This window comes from Ascaphus truei, chromosome 5, assembly GCF_040206685.1.
Source record: "Ascaphus truei isolate aAscTru1 chromosome 5, aAscTru1.hap1, whole genome shotgun sequence".
NCBI lineage: Eukaryota > Metazoa > Chordata > Amphibia > Anura > Ascaphidae > Ascaphus > Ascaphus truei.
Window position 1 is genome coordinate 297,978,425 of NC_134487.1, and position 12,522 is coordinate 297,990,946.

The 12,522-nt window shown below is 45.0% G+C and overlaps 1 protein-coding gene across 1 annotated transcript in view; it reads right to left on the reverse strand.

Annotated features, from left to right (window-relative positions):
- STK38L (serine/threonine kinase 38 like) overlaps positions 1-12,522 on the reverse strand; it is a 45,874-nt gene that overhangs the window by 17,018 nt on the left and 16,334 nt on the right. Inside the window, exon 2 of the mRNA XM_075602832.1 lies at positions 765-909. Within this exon, the coding sequence (XP_075458947.1) occupies positions 765-898 (134 nt within the window). The 5' untranslated portion in view covers positions 899-909. The remainder of the gene's footprint in view (positions 1-764; positions 910-12,522) is intronic.

The window sequence follows — 12,522 nt, forward strand, 5'->3', positions numbered from 1 at the left end:
ATCTTATCAATACAAAAAGGAAAAAAATCCTATGTACAAAAAACAATTGCAGCACAAACTATCAGAGCTGCTGCCCTGTTAAGTCATTTGGGGCATGTGAGGGGGAGATTCCTGCTTTAAAGAACACAGCACTCTGCACATAAAGGGCTCAAAATTATAAGAGGTACAGCCCATTTCAGAACCAGAGGCACATTCATCAAATGCTGTTCTTGCGTTAACTCTCACTGACTTAGTCTGAGATATCATCTGGCCATTTCTGCTCCACTAGTTTCAATTGGTTATTCTTCAGCTGTTAAATTAGGCCCGGGCCATAGAGGGGTGGGGAGAGCAGAGGCGCGCTAACGCTGAGGCTCGCCTGCTTCAGTCAGCGCGATTGCACGGACTTGGAGGCGAGCCAGCGTGCGCGAAGGGAGCCGGGGGGAGGTGGTTGGAGGCGGGGCAGTGACGTCGCTGGGCCAATCGCCCGCGACGCACTGACGTCAATGTCACGGCGCCGACGTCACGGCGCCGTGACGTTGACGCTGCTGTGCAGTGATTGGAGGTTTTCAGCCGACAGCGCGCTGAAAAACAGCTTTGCGCTCGGCTGAAACCTCCAACGCCTCAGCACGCCTGCGGACGCTCGCGTGAGCCCCCTCTCAAGGCATCCTCATTGGGGATGCAGGGGCTCAGCGCGGAGCGTCCGCACGCCTCAGCACGGCTGGTCCATCTATGAACGCAGCCTTAGGGTGGAGGGAGAAGCACATTAATAAAAAATCAAATGGTACCTGGTTTCTCGCTCCTCGTGTTGTAAAATTAGGTTGCTATAAAAAGTTTCTAAAGTGAGTTTGGCAACAGTCACTCTCTCCCGGGTGTGGTTGCTCATGGGAAAGGATGTTGGGTTCCCAGCAGTCATTGCCATGGTAACTAACACTGAAACGAAAAAAGGATTAAAACCATTACTTAACAGAAGAATGAAATTGGGTATGTTCTGCCAAATAAAAAACGTTATATAACGTGCAGGAGATACGCATAGCCACACGGATTACTGCAAACTCAAATTATATGAAGTCTCATTAAAAAGGTAGGGAGGGGTGTCTGAAAGTAAACTACAAATCATGAAGGTTCTGCTCGGCCAGGAATTTGCATCCAGGAGATCCGTACTAACAACGTATAATAATAATATTCAACTCATCTTGAAAGTCTGAACAAAGTAGGACTCTGCACGGATCTGAAAGAAAACCAACAGCGCTGACTTTGTACAATGAGAAAGATTGTCCCACCAAGTTTAGATGCTGATCACCCACTACAAGAGCTTTGCATTCTCAATCCCCTACATGGAAAGAACATTGGTCATCATTACAAAATATATACCTCCCAATGATGTGGTGGCCTTCTATCAGCCAGAGTAAGGCTGACCTTGGTAGACATTTTGTCTTCAACGGACAATTATTCTTGCCCGGTGGTTAAAACAAATAATTTTGGGAACTGGAAACCCACATGAGGTCGAAGCACTGTGGATCTACTTACTCTATGTTGGAACGTTCTTTTAAGAACTTTGACTGTTGGACTGGCCCTAAATAAGTCGCTTCTCCATACTTGTAAAAGGTTTGTTTCAGAAGAAAAAGTAGAGTACTGTCTAGGCCTACCAAAATATAATGTAGACTACCGTCAGTCAGTTATTATTTCCTTCCATAAAAGGTCACTCATTAAACTATACTCAAGTACCGATCAGTGGATAATATTGCACAGAAACTTTTCATTGAAGTCAATGGGCAGTTTCAGTGCGATAGTCTCAGATTGGCATCATCACAGAATATATATATATATATATATATACATATACAGTGTTCGACAAACCTATACATTTGCTCGCCCCGGGCGAGTGGATTTAACCCCCGGGCGAGTAAATATTGGCCCAAGCAGCACACGTTTGGTACTAGGTGGCGATTATATATATATATATATATATATAATTAATTTTTTTTTTTAAACCACTTAATTTAGATCTTTCAGCTGTGGAGGGTCAATCTCATATTTAAACCAGTTAATCCGATTTAAAAAAAAAAAGTTTATTTGTATTGATTATGGGCTCATTTGATTTTAGCTTGTGAGCTCACTCCTTAGTGTAACTATTCAGTAGTGACTGTAAGAATAATTATTATTCTCCCAAGAAAACTACATATGAAGTCACATCCTACTAATGTCACACAAGTATTAAAATGACTCATCCTTCACAGGATAAATACAGTCACTATCTGTAGCTGACTGCTGTACTGTGAGGGTACAGGAAAATAAGATATGGAATCAAACAGCACTGGGAGGGGTCAGTGGAGCATGTTACTACAGTCAGAAAAGTATACAAACATTAATATGCACCCACTTTCAAAACCAAGAATTCATACACACAAAAGGGTGACAAGTTTAATCTTTTAGGTACTGCCATAGGGAATGTAATAATTACATCTTAACATAACTATAGTTGGTGTGAAGCAAAAAAAAAGTGTTGGTTCTGAAAGACAACCAACTTGAAAGAGGCAACACCCAACTTGGCTTCCATTTTAATAACTTGGGCCCTACTATTTCTTCTCTTCTGTCCACCCAAAGCATTTCAGGATTCCTTTAATGTATAGGCTTGATCCATTGCTTCCACTCATTCAGTATTTTCTTAGAGTTTCCTACTATCATAATGGCTTAAGCATACCGTTTTTGGATTTGTTTACAAATATAGTACAAAATGTTAGACGTGGTATTTGAAGTCACGCAGCATTAGAAAGGACAATAATTGTCAAGTCTGAAAAGAAGAGGGACACAGGGTTTTTTTTTTTGGCTTGTCTCGAAGTCTGCAATAAAAGAAGCATAAAGGAACCCACCATAGATGGGGGAATAAAGAACACTGGAGCCTAGAAAGACCTTCATGGAATCCCTGAATCATTTGCAATAAGAATTCCAGTGGCGTCATGGCAATTGTTCGCCATCAATATTTTATTGCCATCAGAGAACATTATCTTACTGTATACTGCTATCCACAATGGTTTGGCATAATCAGAATTTTTTTTTACAATTTCCCACCTATCATTTGCTAATAGACCAATACAAATGTGGACAGTAATGTACACACCAATGATAAGCATGCATACCTACTAATAATTTACAACACAAAAAATAGAATAAAATTAATATTTAGAGCTCACAAAACCATCTTTATTTAAAAGTATTTTTTTTTTTTTTTTAGAGATACAGGCCATTGAAAGTAATAACGAAGTTTACTCAAAGCAAAATTCTCAATGCTATGATAGATTTGGTAAGCTGCACACTGACGTGAATGTGTTACTAAGCCCCATTGTCTACTGACAAAAGATCCCCAAAGTACTGATTTCCAGGCAGCATTAAAGCTTTCGTGTTAAAGTACGGATGTATATTTTACAGCGAACAGAGGACATATCGTGAATCCTGGTAGCCGAGGAGAGCTGCTATCGGCACCTAATTCGCAGCCTTATCAACATAACCTCTCTTACGGATTGCCTTTGGGGCACTATCCAGGGAGGAAATACCCACGGAGTAGCCACTCAGAGGGAATATCAAGAGGATATATGATGCCTTGTTTTGTTCTTTTGTTTCCTTGTCTGAGATGCAGACCCTGGTCAGGTGGATAACCTGACAGCCATCATATAATCCCGCATTAATTGAGGTCTATGCATCAAACTCAACGTTAGTCAAAATGTGAGCTCAAACTTTAGAAGAGGAACCAGAAAATTGTGCCATATTTGAACATATTACACTGTATGTTCTTTTCTTGTTTCCACATATTTTCGGAACACCCTGCGCCCAAGAGAACCTATGCCAAGTTTTATTACAATACAAGGAATATAGATGCAGTAAGTGCAGAAAGACAAATGTAATTTTGTGAGGAAGGCGTCCCATGCCCCGAACAGCTCACAATATTAGTTTAAGAGAAAGGTGCAACCGTTGCAATATATTTGTAAAGTATAACGCAGTTAGTGAATGAACAGTTAAAACCGTATAAATGATAACTAGTCTTTAAAGAGGCAATCCAAGCAGGCAATGTTTTTTGCGGGTTTTTTTTAACATACTGTAGGTTTGACGAAAGGGGTCTCCCGAGATGAACCCCCCTAATCTCGGCTCAGAGATCCCTGCTTCTAGAAATACCTCCGTAGTAGATGCAGATAGCCTCTCCGGCTTGGCTAGCAGGGATCAAGTAATGGCTGCATTTGAAAGCTCCCGCGCCCTGCGGGCTTATAGGAAGCCGTATCAGCAGGTGAGCCTTCCTATTGGCCCATGTGGCACGGAAGCTTTAAAAAGCAGAGATACCGGCCCCCCTTCCGGAAGTATCTGTGGAAGTCGAGGGTCCCCGGAGCGGACGATAGGGATTAGCTCTGGAGACCCCTGCTTCAATACACACACACGGATTACTCCTTTACATGTTCATAGTATGCACATAAGTATTTATAAAAAGGGCATTGGCGCTAGCTCACGTTTTAAATATTGCTCTAATCCGGTTTCAAACAGCTAAAACGGTGGACTAAAGCCAGGATTAAGTACAAAACAAATCACTGCCATTATATTCACCAGCAACAACCATTATATTAAAAAAAGTCTGGCAACTGCAGTAGACCAAGTACTTAAGTGAAAAATATTAAGAGGAAAATAAATAAGTATGCAGAGCAGGAGAGAATATAAATGAGAGCACTTATTGAACATCTCAGATCTAATCTAATAATTCACAAAATGTATGATTTTGGGGGGGGGGGGGGTTTAATACCAAGGAAAAATAAACTTACGATACAAACAACAATTTTATATAGTATATATACAGGCATAACCCGGTTTAAGGACACTCACTTTAAGTACACTCGCGAGTAAGGACATATCGCCCAATAGGCAAACGGCAGCTCACGCATGCGCCTGTCAGCACGTCCTGAACAGCAATACCGGCTCCCTACCAGTACCGAAGCTGTGCACAAGCGGGGAGACTATAGAGCCTGTTACAAATGCATAATCTACATCTGTAATGCACGTATATGACGATTGCAGTACAGTACATGTATCGATAAGTGGAAAAGGTAGTGCTTCACTTTAAGTACATTTTCGCTTTTCATACATGCTCTGGACCCATTGCGTACGTTAATACGGGGGATATATATATAAATATAGATCTTTTTTATTTTATTAGTTAAAAAAAAAATTTTTTAAAGGATTTCCATTTTCAAATAATTTTCAAGTTGGGTTCCTGCAATTTGCCAAGAGCAATAGTCGAAGACAAGTTATTGCTCAAACCTAATTATTTACAAGTCTGTTGTCTTTCCCTTTTATGGGCCAAGTTAACTCCAATTACAGGACAAAACACATTGTAGTTGTCATCTTTAAGCATTAAATAGAAGCAGCAGTGTTAGTCCAGTTGCGACTAAATAAATGAATACTTCAGCATTGACGATATCCTTTTGGACCAACATTTGATATTATAAGACAAGTTTGGGGGGGGGGGGGGAGAGAGAATGTTCCTTTGAGAATTTGGATTTTTAAACCATCCATGGAATGATCCGGCTGTGAAAAGTGCTGTTCCACTGGAGTGTAGTATATCCCCCTTCATGGTGTTTTATTGTACGTCTATGTAGGTTCATCCTTGTTTGAAGTTTTTGGCTGGATTCACCAATGCAGCATCCTTGGTCACATTAGCTGCATTGAAATCATATATACTATATTGTTGGATGTGCAGTATGATCCTTTAACATTCAATGTTCAATGTGTGTGTCTGTCTGTGGGATCATAGGTTTGCCAAGTGTGCAGCTTGTGATGTTGCATGGTCAGTATTACACTTTGTTCAACTAAAAGTCAAAACCCAGGAGAGCATTCTGTATGTAAAAACCTTTAAAATACACAGTAAGAAAAACATGAAAATGGCATAATAGGTTCTCACTTAGATGTATTCTTAACTTTCAACACCTGGGTGAGGGTTGGGCGATTTTGACTCCAGGAATGTAAATAGTTCATAAGGTGTGACAGATCTTTCCCACCAGACTGAGAACATATCAAGATTAGTATTTGTTTAAAGTTAAAGTTGATGAGAAATGTAAAGCAAAACAAACTCTTGGCTCAGGGTAAAATAAATATTGACTGACTATTAATGTAATATTGGAGCATTTTTGTGAGTTTCCCAACAAACTGTCAAGTAAACCGTAAAACCAACAATTCCACTGGCAAACAGGCCAACTATGGCATTGTATGCAATGATCTGGGGCACTTGTGGCCAACTCCAGTCCTCAAGGGCCCCTAACAGGTCAGGTTTTAATAATATCACTGCTTCAGCACAGGTGGCTGAGCCACCTGTTAAAGCTGGGGTACCCTTAAAACCCGACTTGTTTGTGGCCCTTGAGGACTGAAGTTGGCCACAACTGCACTACGGCTTTTCTACTAGTAAAACACCACAAGAGAAAACAAGTAAACACAATGTCCACCAAAGCATTGATGAACACAAACTTAAGGGGGGCGGGGTTACAGTAACCCCTTAAATGTGGGTGTAGAACAGGAATTGTCAGCACCCCCACTCCATCCAACAACATTGGCGCCTAAAAATTCTGTCTGGCTCCTTTTTATTTATTTTTTACATTTTTGGCCAGTGCTGCATGATAAAATGCACTCATTGCAGACATATTTGGTATGAAAAATAAAATTAAACCACCATTTAATTTTTTTAAAATTATAATTACATTTTATACTAATCTGTTTATTTGTGTTCCCATTGTAAATAAATCCTTAGTAAGGTTTTAACAATGTTCCGCCAATCTCATTTTTACAGTTCTCTGAAAAGAAAAAAGAAAAATTTGAACAATTACGTAAAACAAACAACTATCTGTTAAATGTAAATGAAACTTGTGATTCATTCTGGGTCATCTAGAGTATCATAACCGCTAAAACCAATAAGCTTCAGAGTACACCATCCTATAAACAGTCAAGAAAAACACTGGGATTTAATTGATAAAAAGGTATGTTGCATCATATGTTAAAAGCAGCAGTCATGCTAATTCCAAGATCGTTTCCCAAGCAGTAATACTTGTTAACTCCTTTTAGGCAAGATAATAAAAATATATGATGCAAATGTTGAAAAAAATATTCACACCGTCAATCCTTTAGTGAAGTATAAAAGATTTTTTTAAGTGGTTGCTGTTGGCGTTTAGGATTATAGTTCAGTAATTGAATTTCTTTTAGTAGATGCCTCAGAGGGTAAAGCTTCTAAAATGGAAGAAAAAAAAACAGCTAAAGCACATGCTCTGTAAAAAGGCAGAGAAACCAAGATCTCCTTGAGATTGTTGAACATCTCTTCAGTAATTTCCGGTACTATTCTTATAAACTGCAGGTGGAAGGATGAGTATGTAAAATTAATTTCTCAACAGGAAAAGCCAGTGCCATTGTGAAACCCAGCCAAAAATTCAGAAAGAAATGACCTCAAGCCCGAAAAGCTGCAAGTTACAGCAGAAGTGTAATACTGGAAAACATACATTTTAGCCATCCTGCTGTCTTTTCCCAACCTTATATTAATAGAGGGATACCCCGGTTTAAGGACACTCACTTTAAGTACACCCACGAGTAAGGACATATTGCCCAATAGGCAAACGGCAGCTCACGCATGCGCCTGTCAGCACGTCCTGAAGAGCAATACTGGCTCCCTACCTGTGCCGAAGCTGTGCGCAAGCGGGGCGACTATAGAGCCTGTTGCAAATGCGTTATTTACATCAGTTATGCACGTATATGATGATTGCAGTACAGTACATGCATCGATAAGTGGGAAAAGGTAGTGCTTCACTTTAAGTACATTTTCGCTTTACATACATGCTTTGGACCCATTGCGTACGTTAATGTGGGGTATGCCTGTATTGTCCACTAGCCCCGAGACTCCCTGTTCAAAATTACAACAAAGCAGCATTCCCAATTTTTTGTTTTTGTTTTTACAAGAAGTGTCCTGGGTGCATTAAATAGGTTTTAAGATAATATATTAATCTGTTTTCTAATATGCTTGCAAACATGTACATATGGTTAGCATCAAATAAACAGTCAACTCAACTTGAACTTTGACAAACAGAATCAAGATAGGCAAAAAAAAAAAAAAATTGGTCAAATAATGTTAAGTCATGAAGAAAACTCTCCCCTCAGGATAGCCACACCTCACTTGCGACGCATGAGCACACTTTGCAAAAGTTACTGCAGTGGAATCATAAATGAAGATTTAAAGCAGCAAAATACCATGCGAACAGATAAGAAAAAAATAGTGTATACTGTTAATCATATACTACATACATACTACAATATAAACAACATATATCATGCATCAGAGCGTCGACGGAGGACTTGATCTGCACCTGACAATCGCCCCTGTTTGTCTCAGACGCTCATGTTATCTGGCCCTGCTGTAAGTAGGGTTTTGGGTTTTAACCCCTTGATGACCCACTGCAGCAGGCTCCTTTTGTTTTAATAAATAGTTCATTTTTCAGCTTCTGTGTTATATGTAGTTTTATGTTGTCTGTCCTTTATGTTGTTTATATTGTATGTAGTATATGATTAACAGTATACACTATGATATTTTTCTTTTTATCTGTTCACATGTCACAGACCCATTGATTGGAATTTTCACATCTTACTGGACCCATTGGACTTTTTCACCCATTGGACTCACTCTATTGGACATTATCTTACACTGTGGGCACTGGTTTGTATTTGTATTCTCTGTGTTCCATCTGGTGTTGTTCACACCAGCTTCTCCTGGCTGCCCCGTTATATATTTTTCATTTTCTGCATATTGCTGCATATATGTTATAGTTTCTGTAGAGAATAGCACTTTCAAGCCCATTTCTTTTGTGTAGCAAAATACCATGCACTACATCTTTGTTATATGACTAAAGCAGGGGGTCTCAGGAACTGAACCCCATTCATTTCAGATCTGGGGACCCCCTGCTTCCTCCAGAGATGGTGCCAGTATGAGAGTTTTAATGTCCAGATAAAATGAGCCAATAGGAAGCTGCAAGGGATGATGTCACAGCTTCCTATTGGCCAGCATGACGCGGGTCATGTAAACGCCACCATATCGTTAGGCACAAATTCCCTGGCTGCAGAGATACAGGTAGCACTACGGAGTTAAGTATCTTACAGTACAGCCGGCACAAGATACTAGATTTTTTCAAACGATATGCTAGGTGGCAAAAATAGAAAAACCACAAGTATTTGCATGCCTGACACAGGTCCCCGAAACTAAGTTCATTCACCCAACTGACAGGTCATACTGTGATTAAACTGCAGGCAGGGATGCTGGTCAGTGACATGCAAATGAAAAAAAACACTAGAACCTACAGATAGCTAGGGACAGACTACATGTAAAGAGGCAATCTTTAAAGTGGCCCTTTAAGTGGCATACATTGTGTGGAGATCAACGGAAGTGGAACAAGTGGATAACAGAACACCTATTGGTTCTGGATACTCAATTTCACCTGCGCTGGAAAGACAGTTTCTATCCCGACTTTAGAGACAGCACTCTTCACTCGAGATCACCTCCACTCATATTGCCTCTCACAACTTACACGCTATCCTAACGTAATTTTCACTGCCCAGTCCTCACTCACCTCAACACTGCCGTGATTATACCAGAAATCACACGCAACTTCAAACCAATCAAATGCAATGAAGCGCACACACCAATCGAGACGGTAGCGCCGCAACGTGCTGCAAAGCTTCTGTCTCAGAGATTTGAAATTTTGTACTTCACAAGCTACGGCCGCACCATGTGATTGGCACGGCCAATCACAGTGCATCTTAACCAAACCAGGAAGTAATGAACTGGTCATTTCTCCTCTGCTACAAATCGCTTCTGCATGTGCACGTGTAGCGCCGCCACGAAGACATCACTGGATCGCTCTGCAGTTTCTGGTATAATTGAGGCCTAAACTATCAGTGCTACCGCTGCCATGTCTCCTCTACTACTTATATTTGCACTGATCTCCCTTTTCAAATTACAGGTGTAATTTCAGTACAGGCGGGCCCCACTGATATGGCAGGTTCGGTTCCAGGCCCCCACCAAAAAGCGGAACATAGCATTTGTGCGCTACGCACAAAAAATAACCTATGTTCACCGGCGATATCCCATCCCTCCTCCTCCATTCCAGAATGCAGCATTCTGCGCATGCAGCGTCAGACGGCCCCTTCTGCGCATGCACAGAAACATGACTGAAGCCAGGAAACAATACAGCCATATTGGCGGAACGCAGAGAAGCGGGGCCCTAATATATACGTTTCTTTCTACCAGTCTCATTATTCCTCCAACTCCATTCATATACCTCCAGCTCACCTTCCTTCACTTCTCATTTCACATGAACTCCTTTCCTGTTTGCTCCCACTGAGACTACATCTCAAAACACACCTCTAACGAAGCATGAGCAGCTCTGTAGTATATACTATTCACCTCATCCATTGACCTTGACCCCTTGCAGATGCACTTACCAGAACAACCTCCAACTATCTCTATGTTCTTCCTACTTACCATTTAGACTAAGCTCTTCGGGACAGGGACTCCTTTTCCTAATGGTACTTTTGTCTCAAGCGTTTATTCCTATTATATGTTATACTAGCTGAGAGACCCGGTGTTGCCCGTGAGTTAAATTTCCCGCTAGGAGGTGGGGGGGAGGGGGGACACAGTGGACAGGAGGGGGGGGAGGACACAGTGGACAGGAGGAGGGGGGGGGACACAGTGGACAGGAGGAGGGGGGGGGACACAGTGGACAGGAGGAGGGGTGGGGACACAGTGGACAGGAGGGGTGGGGGGGGACAGTGGACAGGAGGGGTGGGGGGGACAGGAGGGGTGGGGGGGGGGGGGGACAGTGGACAGGAGGGGGGGGACAGTGGACAGGAGGGGGAGGGACAGTGGACAGGAGTAGTGGGGGGGGGGGGGACAGTGGACAGGAGTAGTGGGGGGGGGGGAGACAGTGGACAGGAGTAGTGGGGGGGGGGAGACAGTGGACAGGAGGGGTGGGGGGGAGACAGTGGACAGCAGGGGTGGGGGGGAGACAGTGGACAGCAGGGGTGGGGGGGAGACAGTGGACAGCAGGGGTGGGGGGGAGACAGTGGACAGCAGGGGTGGGGGGGAGACAGTGGACAGCAGGGGTGGGGGGGAGACAGTGGACAGCAGGGGTGGGGGGGAGACAGTGGACAGCAGGGGTGGGGGGGAGACAGTGGACAGCAGGGGTGGGGGGGAGACAGTGGACAGCAGGGGTGGGGGGGAGACAGTGGACAGCAGGGGTGGGGGGGAGACAGTGGACAGCAGGGGTGGGGGGGAGACAGTGGACAGCAGGGGTGGGGGGGAGACAGTGGACAGCAGGGGTGGGGAGGAGACAGTGGACAGCAGGGGTGGGGGGGAGACAGTGGACAGCAGGGGTGGGGGGGAGACAGTGGACAGCAGGGGTGGGGGGGAGACAGTGGACAGCAGGGGTGGGGGGGAGACAGTGGACAGCAGGGGTGGGGGGGAGACAGTGGACAGCAGGGGTGGGGGGGAGACAGTGGACAGGAGGGGTGGGGGGGGGACAGTGGACAGGAGGGGTGGGACAGTGGACAGGAGGGGTGGGACAGTGGACAGGAGGGGTGGGACAGTGGACAGGAGGGGTGGGACAGTGGACAGGAGGGGTGGGACAGTGGACAGGAGGGGTGGGACAGTGGACAGGAGGGGTGGGACAGTGGACAGGAGGGGTGGGACAGTGGACAGGAGGGGTGGGACAGAGGACAGGAGGGGTGGGACAGTGGACAGGAGGGGTGGGACAGTGGACAGGAGGGGTGGGACAGTGGACAGGAGGGGTGGGACAGTGGACAGGAGGGGTGGGACAGTGGACAGGAGGGGTGGGACAGTGGACAGGAGGGGTGGGACAGTGGACAGGAGGGGTGGGACAGTGGACAGGAGGGGTGGGACAGTGGACAGGAGGGGTGACAGTGGACAGGAAGGGTGACAGTGGACAGGAGGGGTGGGGGGGAAGACAGTGGACAGGAGGGGTGGGGGTGAGACAGTGGACAGGAGGGGGGCAGTGGACAGGAGGGGGGGCAGTGGACAGGAGGGGGGGCAGTGGACAGGAGGGGGGCAGTGGACAGGAGGGGGGCAGTGGACAGGAGGGGGGCAGTGGACAGGAGGGGGGCAGTGGACAGGAGGGGGGGCAGTGGACAGGAGGGGGGGCAGTGGACAGGAGGGGGGACAGTGGACAGGAGGGGGGACAGTGGACAGGAGGGGGGACAGTGGACAGGAGGGGGGACAGTGGACAGGAGGGGGGGACGGGTCAGTGGACAGGAGGGGGGGACGGGTCAGTGGACAGGAGGGGTGGGACGGGTCAGTGGACAGGAGGGGTGGGACGGGACAGTGGACAGGCGGGGTGGGACGGGACAGTGGACAGGCGGGGTGGGACGGACAGTGGACAGGCGGGGTGGGACGGACAGTGGACAGGCGGGGTGGGACGGACAGTGGACAGGCGGGGTGGGACGGACAGTGGACAGGCGGGGTGGGACGGA